At 49.2% G+C, this 16,299-nt stretch overlaps 1 protein-coding gene across 1 annotated transcript; it reads left to right on the forward strand.

The window, feature by feature from the left end:
• The first annotated feature begins 1,990 nt into the window (after nt 1-1,990).
• p4hb (prolyl 4-hydroxylase, beta polypeptide) lies at nt 1,991-15,693 on the forward strand. Its single transcript, XM_067259000.1, has 11 exons — nt 1,991-2,280; nt 3,822-4,028; nt 6,285-6,418; nt 6,564-6,701; nt 8,624-8,728; nt 8,944-9,069; nt 9,233-9,433; nt 10,153-10,273; nt 11,341-11,522; nt 12,631-12,741; nt 13,963-15,693. Exons 1-11 carry the CDS (start codon nt 2,142-2,144, stop codon nt 14,035-14,037), a joined length of 1,539 nt encoding a protein of 512 aa, XP_067115101.1. The 5' UTR covers nt 1,991-2,141; the 3' UTR covers nt 14,038-15,693.
• The last annotated feature ends 606 nt before the right edge of the window (nt 15,694-16,299 follow it).

Genomic DNA, 16,299 nt, shown 5'->3' on the forward strand with positions numbered 1-16,299 from the left:
CAAGGTCAACAGAACTGCAAGGCAGTTAGGGTATCGTCGGCATGGCAACCCATTCATCGGAAAGCTCTTACGCGTCGTCGTACATCCTGTCCTGTGTTCTCATCTGCCGTGATCCCTGTAAGAAACTCATTAAGAGCTAATTGAATGACCTCACGGAATTGGTCATAACTTCGCCTCCGGTGCTGTGTGTGGATTGACCTGTGCAGCGGCGCTCGTTACGCCGTTCCCCCTTTGTGAATGCATTAGGTTCATTCGGCCACTTCCTCACGTTGTAATTTTTTTATTTGCCTTGAAAATGGAAAGTGCAAGATGAGGATCTGCTTGAGAGTGTATGTGTGTGTGTGGGGGGGGGGGGGGGGTGAGGTGAGGTGAGAATGCCCAGTTTAAAGCTTTCTGCACTCAGCCCATTGAGTTTGTGAACCCACAGAAGGACAAGGCTGTTAAACTGAACAGTTGAGATGCCCTCAGCACCGCCGAGTCCCAGTTCTGTTGTTGAATGGCCACCAGGAACCATGAGCTCAGACTACATGCAGAGCAGTTAGTGGGCGCAGGGAGAGGCATTTAAGAAAAGCCTTGCTTCCACCGCAAATTCCCAGCACTACTTTGCAAGGAACAAGGGGAGTCAGGTGGCTGAGCGGTGAGGGAATCGGGCTAGTAATCCGAAGGTTGCCTGTTCGATTCCCGGTCATGCCAACTGACATTGTGTCCTTGGGCAAGGCACTTCACCCTACTTGCCTCGGGGGAATGTCCCTGTACTTACTGTAAGTCGCTCTGGATAAGAGCGTCTGCTAAATGTCTAAATGTAAATGGAATGTAACTAGAAGGTAAACTGGAATTAATGTGAGAGAGAAAGTGTGTGCGTGTGTGTGGGGAGGGGGGTTGAGGAAGGACACATCACAGGGCAGGAGAGATGATGTGGCCAAGACTGACTGGGAACAACAGCAGAAGGTTTAAACCAATCAGATTACATTCTGTAGATCGCATGGCTGACAGTTGGTACCCACTCTGGCCTGTTAGACAAGTGTTTCTGCATTTGCAGAAATGTTTTGAATTCATGTTTTTCCAGCTTGTTTTACACTAAAGTACATTTCATACTGACTCTGCCAATCTAATTAAGTTACTTAAAAGACAGTTTTCCATCTATTATAGGAATAAATAAACAATTTCTCAACGTTTTTCACTGTCTTCCCTGAGTGTTTGTGATTGTGTAGGGCCTATCTGATAGGACAAAGGAAAAAATACCACTTGGTCAGCAATAGGCTGTCAGTAGCTTATGCATTCCTGTATCTGTATTTGCTTGAAACAATTATGCCCTACTCAGCCAATTTTATCAGTCACTGTTAATAACTGAATTGAGAAATTGTTACTTTAGATTGTGAAGAGTAAATCGTTTGCATATGCTTGGCAACAGGTTATTTTTGCTTTGTCATGCTCAGTCACTGACAGACGTCTACCTCTGTTGAACCCTGAAACGGGAAAGAGAAACGTGTTCTTAACCCTCTCGTGAACACGTCTCCCAAAAACGAATTTACTGAACTTCGTTGTCACTCAACAGAGTTGTTGGATTCAGAAGCCATACCTTCGTCAGATGATTAGCAATTTGATTTCAAGCTAATTTTGGTTTAATACTACGGGGTGATTCTGACTGCCTCCATTAATCATTGATTGGTGTAAATAATCTTCTGGCTGATTGACTCCATAGTAATCGAGGCATTTGCCATTTTACATAATACTTTATGTAGATACATTGAATACATTAAAAATGACAAAGCTTAGATGTGATTTACGAGTTCACTGGAACTCATCCTTTATATCAACAAGTCTCAAAATACATCTCTCCCCAAATTAAAAGCACCGTCAGACTCCAAACAATCAACAACGAATTACGGCATTCACTTCCAGGTGTCGTTAGCTGTGGTCCAGTCAAAATTCAACACGAACTGCTTTCTGCTTAATAAATGCGCATGCGCACCTCGGCTGACCCTTCTGGTTCCTGCGCGCAATGCCACGTTAGTAGCGGCAGACACAAAACACAAGCTTGCAGTTGCTACCGTTACTCGAAATTACACCGATATCCTCCGATTATTTGGTCTGTTTGCTACAGTTAAATTACTTATCAGAAAGCGCAGTCGACCGTGACCATGTTGAAGTTTTTCCTACTCTGCACACTGGCTGTGGCAAGCAGGGCTGAAATCACCGAGGAAGAAGATGTCCTGGTTCTGAAGAAAACTAACTTCGAGGATGCACTGAAAGCTCACCCAAATATTCTTGTTGAGTTTTGTAAGTAGCCAATACGCTAAAGACGCATGATGTAGTTGACGTTGCCTACTTTTCAAAAACTGCATTAATGTATTCCAATTTGAAGGTAGCTTAGATCATTGGGAGTTAGCTAAGCAGCCGGTGTGAACTTGACCAGGTAGCCAGAGCAGAGCTAACTAGCTAGCTGTATCTGATTCATGTTATCACAAATCCATGTAGCTAGGTATGCGAGGTGACATAATGCTTGTTGGCTCGCTCGTCTCAGGCGTTCTGCCTAATAAGTAGAACTAGCAAATCGTAACCAACCGTCAAGCTAATGTTTACCAACCTTACTTTGCCGAAGCTTTATTCAAACTAGATAAATGTTTGCGTTCTCATTATGTGAATAGGACAGGGCCCGTCAAAGCTATATTTTACGTGCTTTATTAAAATGTGTTTAATATACAGTCACCAACCAGCGAAATGAAGCTACAGACATGCTCACATTCCGTCTGATATAAAAAATACAGCATTCGCTAGATGGGTAGGCTAATCTAGTAATGTATTACTGCTTGCTGACGAACATCAACCATGGGCAGTTTTGTTTTATTGGTTCGTGCCAAATTATTGCTTCTGTAAGTTTGTAAACGTTACACGTGGATGTGTTTCTGCATCTGGATTATGATTGTAATGCATGTTGTCTCTAAAGTGGTCTGTTGTAGGTCTTGCCATTTGAAGAGCTTACACATTGTCTGCGCTTGCACATCATTTGTCAAGTAACAGGTTTAACGTGGGGACTGGTAAACGTTTATTTGCCAGAATGACGTGTAGATGTGCGTTTTTATTTCCTGCCCAAGTTTCGATTGAGAGATGTGGTTTTCTGGTCTGGTTGAAATCGTTTCGATTTCCTGATCTTGTCTCTTAAGATCTCAGATTGATTCAGATTGTTAACTCAGTTATATTACAAGACTATAGACTACTCGTTGGTAGGGATTCTTTTATTGTGAATATATTGTGCCCTAGAGGCGCATCTCTTTTCAAGACTGTCAAACTGTTCAGAATGTGGTGTTTGACACGCCTGTAGACCAGTGAGAATGCTCCACGAGTTGTACTTTCCAATGAGCGCTGTTGGGGGAGGGTCATTTGTTTGCCCACGTATCTCACAGAAGGGCGGGACCTTGGGGGTTGGATGAGGTGCTAGGTTGACGTGTACTTAGCAGAGTTCAACTGTTCAATATGTTTAACAGTTTTTATCAGAATTGCACGTTTCACCTCCAGAATTGGGGCCATAAAATTTGCAGCTAGTCGTATTTTAGTGGATGGTATGACAAACCAATCTGGTGAACAATTATAGGTAAATGATTGCCATTAAATTTGTTAAAAGAAATTACCTTTAGACTTTGATCTTACAACAATACTTAATGGTGCCTGTACATCATTATTACACATTGCCATCTTGACCAGCCACTGTAGAAAATACACACATTCAGAGCAGTAGTACACCCCAATATTACTTAATCTAAAAATGAACAAATCTACCCCCCCCCCTCCTCCTGTCTCCATCTCTCTCTCTCCTACTCTAGATGCCCCATGGTGTGGTCACTGCAAGGCTCTGGCCCCAGAGTTTGCCAAAGCTGCGGGCATGCTGAAGAAAGATGGCTCCGAGATACGCCTGGGGAAGGTAGACGCCACCGAGGAGGCCGACCTGGCCCAGGAGTTCGGCGTCCGAGGCTACCCCACCATCAAGTTCTTCAAGGGAGGAGAGAAGGAGTCACCCAAAGAATACTCTGGTGAGTGGCGGCACTGAACGTCAGCGACGCCAGTCAAAGACTTCCACCGTTAAACCAGTTTTGTCCGCGTTGGTTCGGTTTGTGGTTTCCACCCGCTTTGCTTCTGTAACTGGAGATGACGCCTCGCGATAAGGAATTAGTCTGGTGGCACAGATTGCACCTTGCTGTACAGTGACCTGCCTCTTGTCTTGTGAATCAGTCAGTACTTCCTGATGCATTTTGTATGCTCAGTTGTATTTGTTGCGTATTCCGTTGCCCCTGCTGCTGTAACAGTGCCATTTCCCCTAGAGGATCAATAAAGTGCTCCTCCACTCCACTCTAAATCAGATGCACCCACCTCACACTGTACCCGGTATATTTTTTTATCTCAACCCTTTCAGTCATTATCTATAACGGTTGAATGAAACAATGCCAAAGTGCCCCACTGAACAGGACATTGATTTGATCTGAGCCACACAATCTTGGGTAATGTCCGAGACATGGACGGCCCAGGAGGTTAAAGCAGCAGGCGATTAGGTGGTTATTTTCTGAGCGGCGTCTCGGGCGGCTGGTAATGACCTCAGTCGTGCCGCTAGCGTGACTCCCATCAGTCAGCAGAATGAGTCGGGTGAATGGGCCATTCCCTCCGCCCCTTACGACTGTGAGTAAAGTCGGGGGCCCCCTCCTCCATACATTCTACCCACACGCTCTCTCGCTCCAGCTGTCTCTGTATGTCTCTCTCTCCCCCTCTCTCACTCCCAGTCCAAGCAGCCCAGCTGTGCGATGTGCAGTTCCTCACGTTCCCTCTGGTGGGCGGGGCCAGAGCTATGTGGTTTTAAAAGGGGGGGGGAGGGAGAGGGGGGCTGGAAACTTGTGTGGAGGGGAAAGCCAGCCCAGCCTGCTTACTCTGCATCCACTCTCTCTTTTCTCTTCTCTTTCTCTCACTCTTTCTCACACACACTTTCTTTGTGGGGGCTCCCAAGAGGTGTGGTCATAAGACCACAGGCAGAATCCCTTCTCCAGCTGTCTCAAGCTTGTCTGTCTGTGGTGTACTAACTAACGCCTCCCAGTGGCTGTAGTCCACCATTACAACCCCCCCCACCTCCCCCATTTAAAAAGTATGCAGGTTAAAGGAGCAATTCATCCCAAAATCTAAATGCATATTTTTCCTCTTAGCTGCAGTGCTATGTATCCATCTAGATTGTTTTGGTGGGAGTTACTGAGTTTGAGATGTCTACCTTCTCAGAAATATAATGGAACTAGATGACACTCGGTGCTCAAAGCACCAAAGAAGAACATTTGAAAAACGGCAGTGTCTCTTTCCAGAAATTATGACCTGGTTCCTCAAGATAATCCACATGCCTTGTTGTGAACAGTCTCATCTAGGGTCTATTTTCTCTCAACCCAACTACACCCGCCAACCGTATCACCGCGCAGAGGGAAGCGTGTCGTGTCCATTTGCAGACTCACCCTTTCTTTCTGCGTAGTGATACGGTTGCTGGGTGTAGTCCGGTGGGAGGAGAAATGGTGAAACGGATAAGAGGGAATTTACTTTACTTATTTCCTCTGCACCGTTGTTTGATCTGCGTCTGGCTGTACCCTTTGTATCCGTGGATACCAGGCTGGTCTGGTGATCTGGGCCGTGTCCAAATACTACTTTCAATCTTCCCCTTTTCACTTCTCACCTTGCCTTTTGTAAACACGAGTCACAGACATTTTGAATTGAAATCCTAATTTGAATAGTGGAGATGTTCTCTCTCATCTTCTTATCCTGCTTTATACTTATGAAATGGTGCCGGTGGTAACAAAGCTGGACCGTTAAGGGTGCTTTGGTTAGTGTTGGAACTCGGCCTGGGGTAACTGGGAAGTGTTGGAACTCGGCCTGGGGTAACTGGGAAGTGTTGGAACACGGCCCGAGGTAACTGTGGGACGTGTTGGAATACGGCCTGAGGTAACTGTGGGAAGTGTTGGAACACTGCCCGAGGTAACTGTGGGAAGTGTTGGAACACGGCCCGAGGTAACTGTGGGAAGTGTTGGAACACGGCCCGAGGTAACTGTGGGAAGTGTTGGAACACGGCCCGAGGTAACTGTGGGAAGTGTTGGAACACGGCCCGAGGTAACTGTGGGAAGTGTTGGAACACGGCCTGAAGTAACTGTGGGAAGTGTTGGAACACGGCCCGAGGTAACTGTGGGAAGTGTTGGAACACGGCCCGAGGTAACTGTGGGAAGTGTTGGAACACGGCCCGAGGTAACTGTGCCTGTCTTTGTCTGCTGCAGCTGGCAGACAGGCCGATGACATCGTCAACTGGCTGAAGAAGCGCACGGGACCTGCCGCCACCACCCTCACCGAGGTCACCCAGGCCGAGTCCATGATCGCCGACAACGAGGTTGCCGTCATCGGCTTCTTCAAGGTGAGACGGTAGCCCCCCCTGGGTTAAAACGCCGCTTGTCAGAATTCGAAAGGGGAGGGATCTGTTTTCCTTGCCGTTTCTCGTTCCTCCTACTACATGTAAGACTGGGTTCCTCTGAGCCAGGCGTTTCCCTTTCTCCCCACAGGACGTCGAGTCTGAGGGCGCCAAGGCCTTCCTGAAGTCCGGTGAGGCTGTCGACGACGTGCCGTTCGGCATCACCTCAGACGACGCCGTGTACGCCAAGTACGAGGTGTCCAAGGACGGTGTTGTCCTCTTCAAGAAGGTAGGATTTATTTCCTGTTTTGGTGTGTCAAGTTACCGGCGCTACCGAAAATTGACAATTTCTGCCTTTGATATTTTTTTACTCGGGCACACATGCACTGTAGATATTTTCTACTTCAACCCACATCTTGGGTTTCTTAACATTAGCCAACATTCATAGCTGTGCCCCCAAAGCTCTCTAGGGACTCTGACACATTTGACCAAGTCAAAATGATTTATAAATACGCTTAACAGGCCGACCATCCCCTTTTAAGTATCAGTATATCACTAGTGTAATGCATCCCACACTAGTTCTGTGTCCAAATGGGCTACTTGAATAGTCTGCAGACAGCTCCATGCTTTACGAGCTACAAGCCCGTCTTCCATATCTGCGGGCCTATCTGGTCTCCAGTGCTAATTCTGTCCCTTGGACAGCGCGGCGAGCTTCTCCCCGGTCCTCCTGCTTTTGGGCTCTTCGCCGTCTGCGCTGGGTCACGCTGAGGATGAAGTCATCGAGGTTCGGAAGCGTCTAGAAGGTTGATGGCGCACAAATGTCGTCCAGCCTACCTTCTAGGCTCGTGACGGAATTAGTTGCCAGCATGACTTCTGAGGGCAGAGATTGTCACTGTTCTTTTTAGTTTGGTTTCGAAGTTAGCGGGACACATCTACATTTAGTCATTTAGCAGACACTCTTATCCAGAGCGACGTACAGTAAGACATTAGACATTCCCCCGAGGCAAGTAGGGTGAAGTGCCTTGCCCAGGGACACAACGTCATTTGGCACGGCCAGAATCGAACCCGGAAACATTCTGATTGGTAGCCCGATTGCCGAACCGCTCAGTCATTTGACCCCCTAGTGAAGGTAGTTATCAGGATCATGAGAGGCCATGACCTTCATTCCAACCTACTCAAATGATCGAGTGGTCTTCCAGGGTGTGAAGAAATCGATATTATGTTCCATCCTCATTACATAACCATATTTCTTTCACTCGATCGACATAATCGGAGGCTTGTTGGCTGCTGAGTGAGACTTGGCTCAAAGGTCAGCCAAGACGACAAGGGTGAACTGGCTCCACATGGGCAGTCCATTAGAGTTATGTCATGTGTTGCTCTTACATCCCCCTTCTCTGTATTTTAAATGTATGAGGTAATCCTTCTGCTCGTCATCAAGGAGTCTGTGGGGGACGGTATTGATTTTCATTGGTTCAATGGTTCATTTCGGAACCTTCTTTGGGAAATGGTTCTTAGTCACTTCGCATTGTATCACTTTGAATGAGCGATGGCAAACACATTCGTCTAAGACAAACAAATTCAGGCTTGGCTGGCCATTTATTCCATCTCCCTTCAAATGTCATGAGATTTTTCTTTAAATCCTATATTTGGTCGCTGCTGATTGGTGCCTTTTGCAGTCCAAGGGCGGGCCTTCACATGCTGTCGTTCTATAGGTTCCTTGGCTGTGATTTTGGAAGTGGTTTATCGAGACATGGATGAGGTTGCTTCATCTTGTCGCATCAACAAGCCCCTCCTTTCCTGACCCACTCCTCTCACACAATTTCTCTGGGTTAGAACAAGTACAGGACTTTTTTAGTTTTTTGGTCTTTTTACTTCCTGTTAGGAACAGGACTCTGGTTTCACAGTCGGTGTCCGTAAGTCCTGTGGTGGAACACCCGCATACGTTTCCAACACTCCATTGTGTGCCAGCGAGAGCTGCCTGGCTCTAGGCGTGTGCTGCTATTCTTAACACTCAATAAAACCCCCCAGTCCAACCTCCTGGGGTGTCCAAGGGGGTCCAGTAAGTCTAATGTTAAGGTTTAATGTCTTTTCCTGAGTTCCCAGGCAGAACCGGTTAGATATAGACCCCAGCTGGGCAAGGGAAAAGGGGGGGGTGGGGGGGGGGGGGATTATCGAGCACCAGCTAAAGTCTGTTTTCTGTAACGTTGACAGTTTGACGAGGGCCGCAACACCTTCGACGGGGAGCTCACCAAGGAGAACCTGCTGGCCTTCATCAAGTCCAACCAGCTGCCTCTGGTCATTGAATTCACCGAGCAGGTAACTGTTCCATCAAACACGTCCCACATAAACGCCTTCCAATGTCTGCAGAAGCTACCTACAGTTTCCCAATCTGCACTTTTAGTGTTGCACCTGAATTCATTCCACACAATCTGCCCCTCAGTTATATAGACCCGTTGTTTATTTGAGTTTCTCCCGCTAATCGCGAGGGGCTGCCTCTTCATGTGTAAGCATTCATGTTCCGTCCCCTCCAGACTGCCCCCAAGATCTTCGGAGGAGAAATCAAGTCCCACATTCTCCTGTTCGTGCCCAAGGCAGCCGCTGACTTCCAGGAAAAGATGGACCAGTTTAAGAAGGCAGCCGAGGGCTTCAAGGGCAAGGTGTGTGGATCTGAAATGTGTTGCTGCTGCTTTGAATGTATGCTGCATTGTGGAAGTTCTTTGAAGGTTTGCTCAAACCATCCTTCATGGTCGACCCACCCCCGCCCTACTTCAAGGGTCAGTCGTGATGCAAGTTTCCCATCATCCTCTTCCCCCTCTGCAGATCCTCTTCATCTTCATCGACAGCAAGATCGATGACAACCAGCGCATCCTGGAGTTCTTCGGCCTGAAGAAGGAGGAGTGCCCCGCCATCCGCCTCATCACCCTGGAGGACGAGATGACCAAGTACAAGCCCGAGAACGAGGCCATCACCGCCGAGAACATCATCGCCTTCTGCACGCTCTTCACAGATGGCAAACTCAAGGTGCGGCGGCGTAGGACAAACACGTTTTATGATTGAGTCAGGTGGCTGAGCGGTTAGGGAATCGGGCCAGTAATCTGAAGGTTGCGAGTTCGATTCCTGTCCGTGCCAAATGACGTTGTGTCCTTGGGCAAGGCACTTCACCCTACTTGCCTCGGGGGAATGTCCCTGTGCTTACTGTAAGTCGCTCTGGATAAGAGCGTCTGCTAAATGAACTACATGTAATGGTTGACGGGGCTCGAATGGGCGCGTTACAGCGCTGTGTGCCCGTGAGAAATGGCGGCATGCCGCGGGGGTTGCGCCTGAAGGCGTTTGTCACTGTCAACTGTCGCATGGGTCTCTAACCAAGAACATGTTGGCCCCTCTCCTAAAAGGAGTTCAGTAGTATAGGTCAGGCTGCAGGCTGACCTAAAGAACAGTCTGTGCCTTGCTGCTCCTATGGACTAGCTCCATTACCCACATGTACTGCTAGCCAAGGTGCCTTGAGCCCTCAGCCCCTCACTAGCAGCAAACCCACAGTCAGTAGCAATTGAACCGTTTTCCCAGATGTGCAACATGAAGGAGTTCATCACGATTTTAGAAGTGTACGTTTGTCGTGGGTATTTTAAAATGGGTTTGGCGTCATATGCCCAGTACGTGTCGAAACATAAATGTCCGTTTTCCTCGCTGAAGATGATGGAACATTTCCGTTCATCGTGCATGCCCTCTTGTGTCCCCTGCAGCCCCACCTCATGAGCCAGGATGTCCCCGAGGACTGGGACAAGAACCCCGTCAAGGTCCTGGTGGGCAAGCTCTTCGAGGAAGTCGTCTTCAACCCCACCAAGAACGTCTTCGTCGAGTTTTGTAAGCATTTAAAAAAGAATTTGTACCCCCACCTCTCCCCGTACCCTGGGTGGCTGTAGCCACCTGGCCGTACGCCCAGGGCAGAGCCCACGCCACAGGGGCATGACTGCGCGACAACCATGCCTGCTATGTGCTCAACCTCCCCGGGGGGGAGGTGTGCAAGCGACCCGGACATATTTTAAGGGGCTCTCCTTTTGATAACCCCCCCCCCTAGCAGGGAGAAGGGTGATGTGCATGGACAGACAGTCTGAAACCTGAGTTGCACCCTCATCCTCCCCCCCCCCCCCCTGCCTGCCGGCCTCTTCCAGCGCTAACCCGCTGGTGCACAAGACGGTCAAGATCACATCCTCCTGCTAATCAATGAAGGCAACCCTAGACACCGAGAATGAAAACACGAGGACTCATTTAGCGTCCGTGTGGATTTTAATAGCCCTCTCTCCCTAAGTGTAGTCTTTCTGTTAAGGGACCTGTGGGGGGGGGAATGTTCCATCGCTGGAGCTTTTGATGTTGCTCACGTTCAGTCACCCCATAGGGGATGCTACCAGTCCATAGGATTGGTGGGGTGGGGGTGGGTCATAAGCTGTGCCATGCTCAGTGCTCGTCAGTCCTCTGACTGGGTTGGTGCCAAGGCCCAGGGCACCAGGACTGGCTCACCTGTCATGAACCCAGCTGCCAGTCCCACTCTACTGAAAGCCACAGGCTTAGTTTAATGGCCAACAGTCAAGCTCTTGGTCTTATTGAAACTGCTGAAAGCAGAATGGACCATCTAGACATGCATCTTTTTTAGTAAATGTTCCGTGCATGCAGACATGCATTTGAAGAGGTATTTTTAACCGTGCTGTAACTGCACGACTGATTGCGTTCATGTCAGCAATGATAAAAGGTCACGGCAGCGTTGGTTCTCGCACTCAAAATAAGACAAAAATATAATATGAAAATATATATGAAAATGTATAAAAGAAATGGTTAAACTAAAATAAAACCTAGTTAAACTAGATTTGAAAAATAAATCCTAACTCGCGTCCCTCCTCTAACACCCTGACCGCTCTCCCTTCCTCCCCGCTCAGACGCCCCCTGGTGCGGCCACTGCAAACAGCTCACCCCCATCTGGGAGAAGCTGGGGGAGCAGTTCAAGGACAGTGAAGACATCATCGTGGCCAAGATGGACTCCACCGCCAACGAGGTGGACACCGTCAAAGTGCACAGCTTCCCCACGCTCAAGTTCTTCCCCGCGGGCGACGACCGCAAGGTGAGTCTCTCCTCAAAACCGCCAGTTCAGCTCTCGCGCTCCTTTTTCTGTCCGGTAAAACAGCGGTGACCGCTAAAGGGAGGAAGTGTCTCAGGCGAGCCATGCAGGAGCCTCACGTTCTGCTTGGGAAGCTCAGTGACGCTAGCCACCCCATACCCTCTCCCTTCATCCACCTAGCCGTTTGATCCATCCTCCACCTCCCAAACTAGTTTACCCCCCTCCGTCCATCCACCCGGCTCGGTGGTGATTTCACACTTTCCCTCGGGCGTCGCAGGGTGGGTATCATCGTTCAGCTAATTATTTGTTGCCCCCCCCCGTGTGACTCAAGCAGCCTTCACCGATTTAGCCGTGCGAGCCACACGTGCCGACACCCTAGCTGCCGGCCCGGCTCTTCCAGCCTGCCTTTGTGGCGGTGTTTACTGCCTCGCAGCCTCCTAGTGTCCCATCAATGACTTCCTCTCCAGGAGACCACCACCCTCCGCTCTCTCTCGTACCCCCCTGCTGCTGACCCCTTCACCCCAACCCAGGGTCTCCTCACGACCCTCCAGCCTGTCCCCCTGGGGCTCCATGGAGCAGGCGGGCTGGGAGAGGTTGGCCGCCTTCATAGAAAAGGGGATTCCCTTTCGCTAAGAACCAGGGGTTTGACCCCCACGGCCCCTGCCCTGCCCACGGGGCCCTGCGAGAGAGCAGCCAAGCTGGGAGGTGTTCTGGGACAGAGGAGGCAGCTGCACCAGAGACTCGGGCTCTGACAGCTCATTATGGACTGGGTGGACTTGAGACGTGCCGGCTGAGGCGTAGTGTGTGTGTGTGAGGTAGACGTCTGTATGAGTATCATGGTAACGCCGCCCCCCCCCCCCGCCCCCCCATCACCCTGGCTGTATATCTCCAGTCTCATGTTATTGCAGTACCTCATTTACTGGGCCCATAGTAGTATTAAATGAAAGACTGAGTTTCTGCAACCCTTTTATTAAGGAGTGTTTTGTAACCACCAGGCCCCATTGGAGCGTTATACTGGAACTTGCCTCAAACTCCTCAGTCTTTGCATGAGTGTGTGTTTGATGAGGTGTGTGTCACCCCGGAGTGTTAAACGCTGCGTCTCGTCTCCCAGGTGATCGACTACAACGGCGAGAGGACGCTGGAGGGCTTCACCAAGTTCCTGGAGAGCGGCGGTCTGGACGGCGGGGCGCCCGAGGGAGCGGAGGTGGACGAGGAGGTCGACGTGAGTAAACCCCTGGAGAGCGGCAATTAAAACCCAGCCCTTTACAGGTGCCGAGATGCTGGTCTCATCAGTTCCAAAGGCTCATGTTACTGACTGCTTGAAGCTGATGAGCGTGCATCAATAACAAGATGGCCGACGTCTTAAGCGGATATGGAAAACGCTCCCATATCAGCTCTTGTAAATATTTTACTACCGAGTCAATGTGCGGAGTTATCCCCCAGGTCTCTGTGTGTGTGTGTGTAGGTGAGAGCAGGCCTGAAGTGCCATTGATAGTCTGTGGTTATGTTAGATGGCTGTTATTCACGGCTCACAGAGCTGAGCCACATAAACATTACCAGGCTTCCCTGGTCCTGCGCAGCCTCTCCTTAGCCATCCAAGCCAGCTCTTCCCTCTCCTCCCCCCATGCTCCTTTCTCCCTAGTCTCGACTCCCCCCACTCCAACCTAAAGCAGAGATTCTAGCTTGGTGTTTTGGTTGGGGGAGGCAGAGGGATGGACCTCCTGATTTTCACACCTCTGGCACCTCCAGTGGGTGTTAGGGCCAGGGCCCGCATCCAAGACCCACAGGAGATCCAGCTCAAACCAGCCTCCCCCCCCCCCCAGCCCTCACCACCACCACCACCACCCCCCTCCCCCCCCATCCTCCTTCTCAGAAATCTAATTACAGGGGTCCGGCTGCTGGATCTAATGCCCACCACAGCTGCTGCTGCTGCTGTTTACTGATGAAGCCCCTAGAAACCGCCCCTCCCTGCAGCGCTGCACCAACACTCCCCCCCCCCCCCCCCCTCTTTCCCCACACACACCCTCCCACCATCCTCAGTCAACACATGCCTTGCCTCGTCCACATTCGCCACACGCTCATTCCAGTCAACACCCCCCCCCCCGACCCCAGCCACCTCCTTAAAGCTGACCTCATGAAGAGAGAGATGTCATCTTTATGCTTGGGTTGCGACTCGGCCTTGTTTACGCGTAAAGGCCTACACGTGTCACGACGCCCGCTGGTTGGGTTAGCTGAGGATGTATAGGGGATACACGGGCCTCTGTGAGGTTTGTGTCGAGTATTTATAATCCTGTCTGACACTGATGCTAGGGTGAAATATGCACAGCGGCTGTGTGCATGAACTAGCCTGTCAATCCCCGACAAGTTTGAAGTGGAGGATGATCTGTGTTTATCACATGTTGAAGCATCTCTCCTCTGATCCCCCCCCCCCCCTCTCTCTCAGGATTTGGAAGACGTGGACGATCAGGACGGCGACAGCGAGGACTCGGACGGCGAGGAGAAGCACGACGAGTTATAAGGGCCGGCGCCGGAGAGAGGAGAGATCAACACCACCACCCCCCTCCCACCCCAACCCCTCCAACGGACCACCACCCACAAACCCTCAGCAAACCGCCTCTGTCCTGTGAACACTAACTTCTCCTTAAGCTACTACTCCCATCAGTCAGCAGGCTCAGCAGGAACTCGGTCAGCCCTGAGGCCGACTCTCCAATCCCCCCCCCCTCCCCTACCTTCTGCTCCAGATGGGACTCTTCTACACCTCCATGCGAACTATGGAACGGTGCATACCACCGCTCGAAAGAGGGGTGTCCTTTTCTTTTTTTTTTCTTCTTTTTTTTGACTTTTCGTAATCAAATTCACCTCATTCGATGACAGAGTTTGCCTTGTGTAATATGAACCAAATGTTTCGTGAAAACTGCGTTGAAACACATACTTGACATATCCATTTAAAAAAATTGTTTTATATATATATGAACCCCCCTTCGATATCCTTTGGGCAAATTCCTTCCCATCCCTCTCCCCCTGAAAAGCCTCTCATTGTTCAGAGTGAGGATGGGGGCAGCGAGTTCTGTGGTGGGGCCTGTATTGGTGGGCTTGGGCAGGGAAGCCAGTGATCCTGTGATGGGCAGTTGGCCGGCTAGTGGAGTGTGTGTGTGAGGTGGCATATAAAGACTGACCTCAGGGGACTCGGGGCCATTCTATTACAGCTGTTTTATTAAAGTTCAGATACATGAATGAAAGCTTGTTCCGCGTAGCACACAAGTCCCTGGAAACAATGCAAGCATCCGTAGCCAAGACCAATCAGAGGGTCACTTGTTTTTCTTTCTTTCGCTCTCTGCCTTTGTTCCCTTCTGCTGGTATGGTTTCTCTTCAGTTCCATTTCCCCATTAGTTTTTTTTTTTTTTCCTCACAGCATGGCTACTGACTTATTTTTTTAGATAAAAAAGAAAGGTAAACTTTGGAAGATTTTTTTTTTTTTTGTATTTAATTGTATTTACAGTATAAAGGTTTTTATTTTTAATCTGACATTTGTTAATCTATATACCAGGAGGATGCCCGGCTGAAATCTAGACTCCAAGCTGGGGCAGTGTTGGCCCTCGGACGCAAATCTCTCAAACCCTGGGCTGGTTTGGTCGTGGGGAAAGGTGGGAGTTTTCTGTAGGTTGCACTGTGTTTATGCCAATCAGAGATTCCACATGGTTACTGAAAGGTTGAGGTTGTAACTTGAAGGGAACGATGTCGAGGGTATCTGAGACGTGTCCGTTCATCTGTGAGGGGGAGGACCAGTGTAGCAGCCCCGCCCCCCACTACCCCTACTGGGCCACCTCCCATCCCTCTGACTCTACCTGACTCCTGTCCTTGTGTGCATGGGGTGTGTGTGTGTGTGTGTGTGTGAGACTTTGAATGACTTACCTTGGCGGTTTCCAGCTAATTTGTTTTTCTCACTTCCAGGGATATGGTTGTGTGTTTTGGCTTGTGAATTCGTTTTTTTGCCTGTGTTTGGGGACATAGTCAGGGATGGGAGGATGAAGTTTGTCAGGGATGAGAACTGGGCCAGCAGCTGTTAAGGGTTGGGGGAAACGTTCGAGAGACCAAGCATTCCATCACATCCAATTTGACGTCGATACAATGAAAACTGGTGGCCAAATAAATAAATAAAAATCTGTAAAAATTACTTTGTTTTTATTTTTACAATTTACATTCCTTCATTGAGGATCCCCACATATTACAGTCACAACTATAAAACTTGGATTTAATGAATATTTATTGATGGTTAGTCATGGCCATACCGATGAATACCTTCAGTGCCAATCTATTTACATTTATGCATCTATTTAATTGCTCATGCTGTAAAATGACCTGTTTACAGCAACATAGTTATTTTCTTCAGTGAAGCTCTGCCATGATACTTGACCTGGTCAGTTGACATACCCTGGCAGTAAACCATTTTTATACCACCTTAGTGTTTACTAGAAGTTTCTCTCCCCCCCCACCCTTCTTTCCAGAGGTGTATGACCACTTGTTTACATGATTCTTCTGGAAGTGGAAGAGACCACTTTCCAAAAGGGGGGATGATGTTGACTAAATGGTATTTTGTGTGGTTAAAACAGAAGCTGGGGTCCACTGCTGTATTGGCTGGAGATATGAGATGGATCCTGAAGCTTGTGACACGGTGGTAGGGCCTGCAAGCATCTTCGAATTCTAGACACCATATCTGTGAGGTGACGAAGCCTAAAATAGCTGTGCAGGGGGTATATAAAGGGACTTCCAGAGGACTCTC

This window comes from Osmerus mordax, chromosome 21 (assembly GCF_038355195.1).
Source record: "Osmerus mordax isolate fOsmMor3 chromosome 21, fOsmMor3.pri, whole genome shotgun sequence".
Classification (NCBI taxonomy): domain Eukaryota; kingdom Metazoa; phylum Chordata; class Actinopteri; order Osmeriformes; family Osmeridae; genus Osmerus; species Osmerus mordax.

What these genes read in the sequence shown, in the direction of transcription:
- p4hb (XM_067259000.1), top strand. Translation starts at nt 2,142, where the DNA reads ATGTTGAAGTTTTTCCTACTCTGCACACTGGCTGTGGCAAGCAGGGCT. An exon ending in GTGTTGTCCTCTTCAAGAAG is followed by an intron (nt 6,702 to 8,623) that starts GTAGGATTTATT and finishes TAACGTTGACAG; the next exon opens with TTTGACGAGGGCCGCAACAC. An exon ending in GAACGTCTTCGTCGAGTTTT is followed by an intron (nt 10,274 to 11,340) that starts GTAAGCATTTAA and finishes CTCCCCGCTCAG; the next exon opens with ACGCCCCCTGGTGCGGCCAC.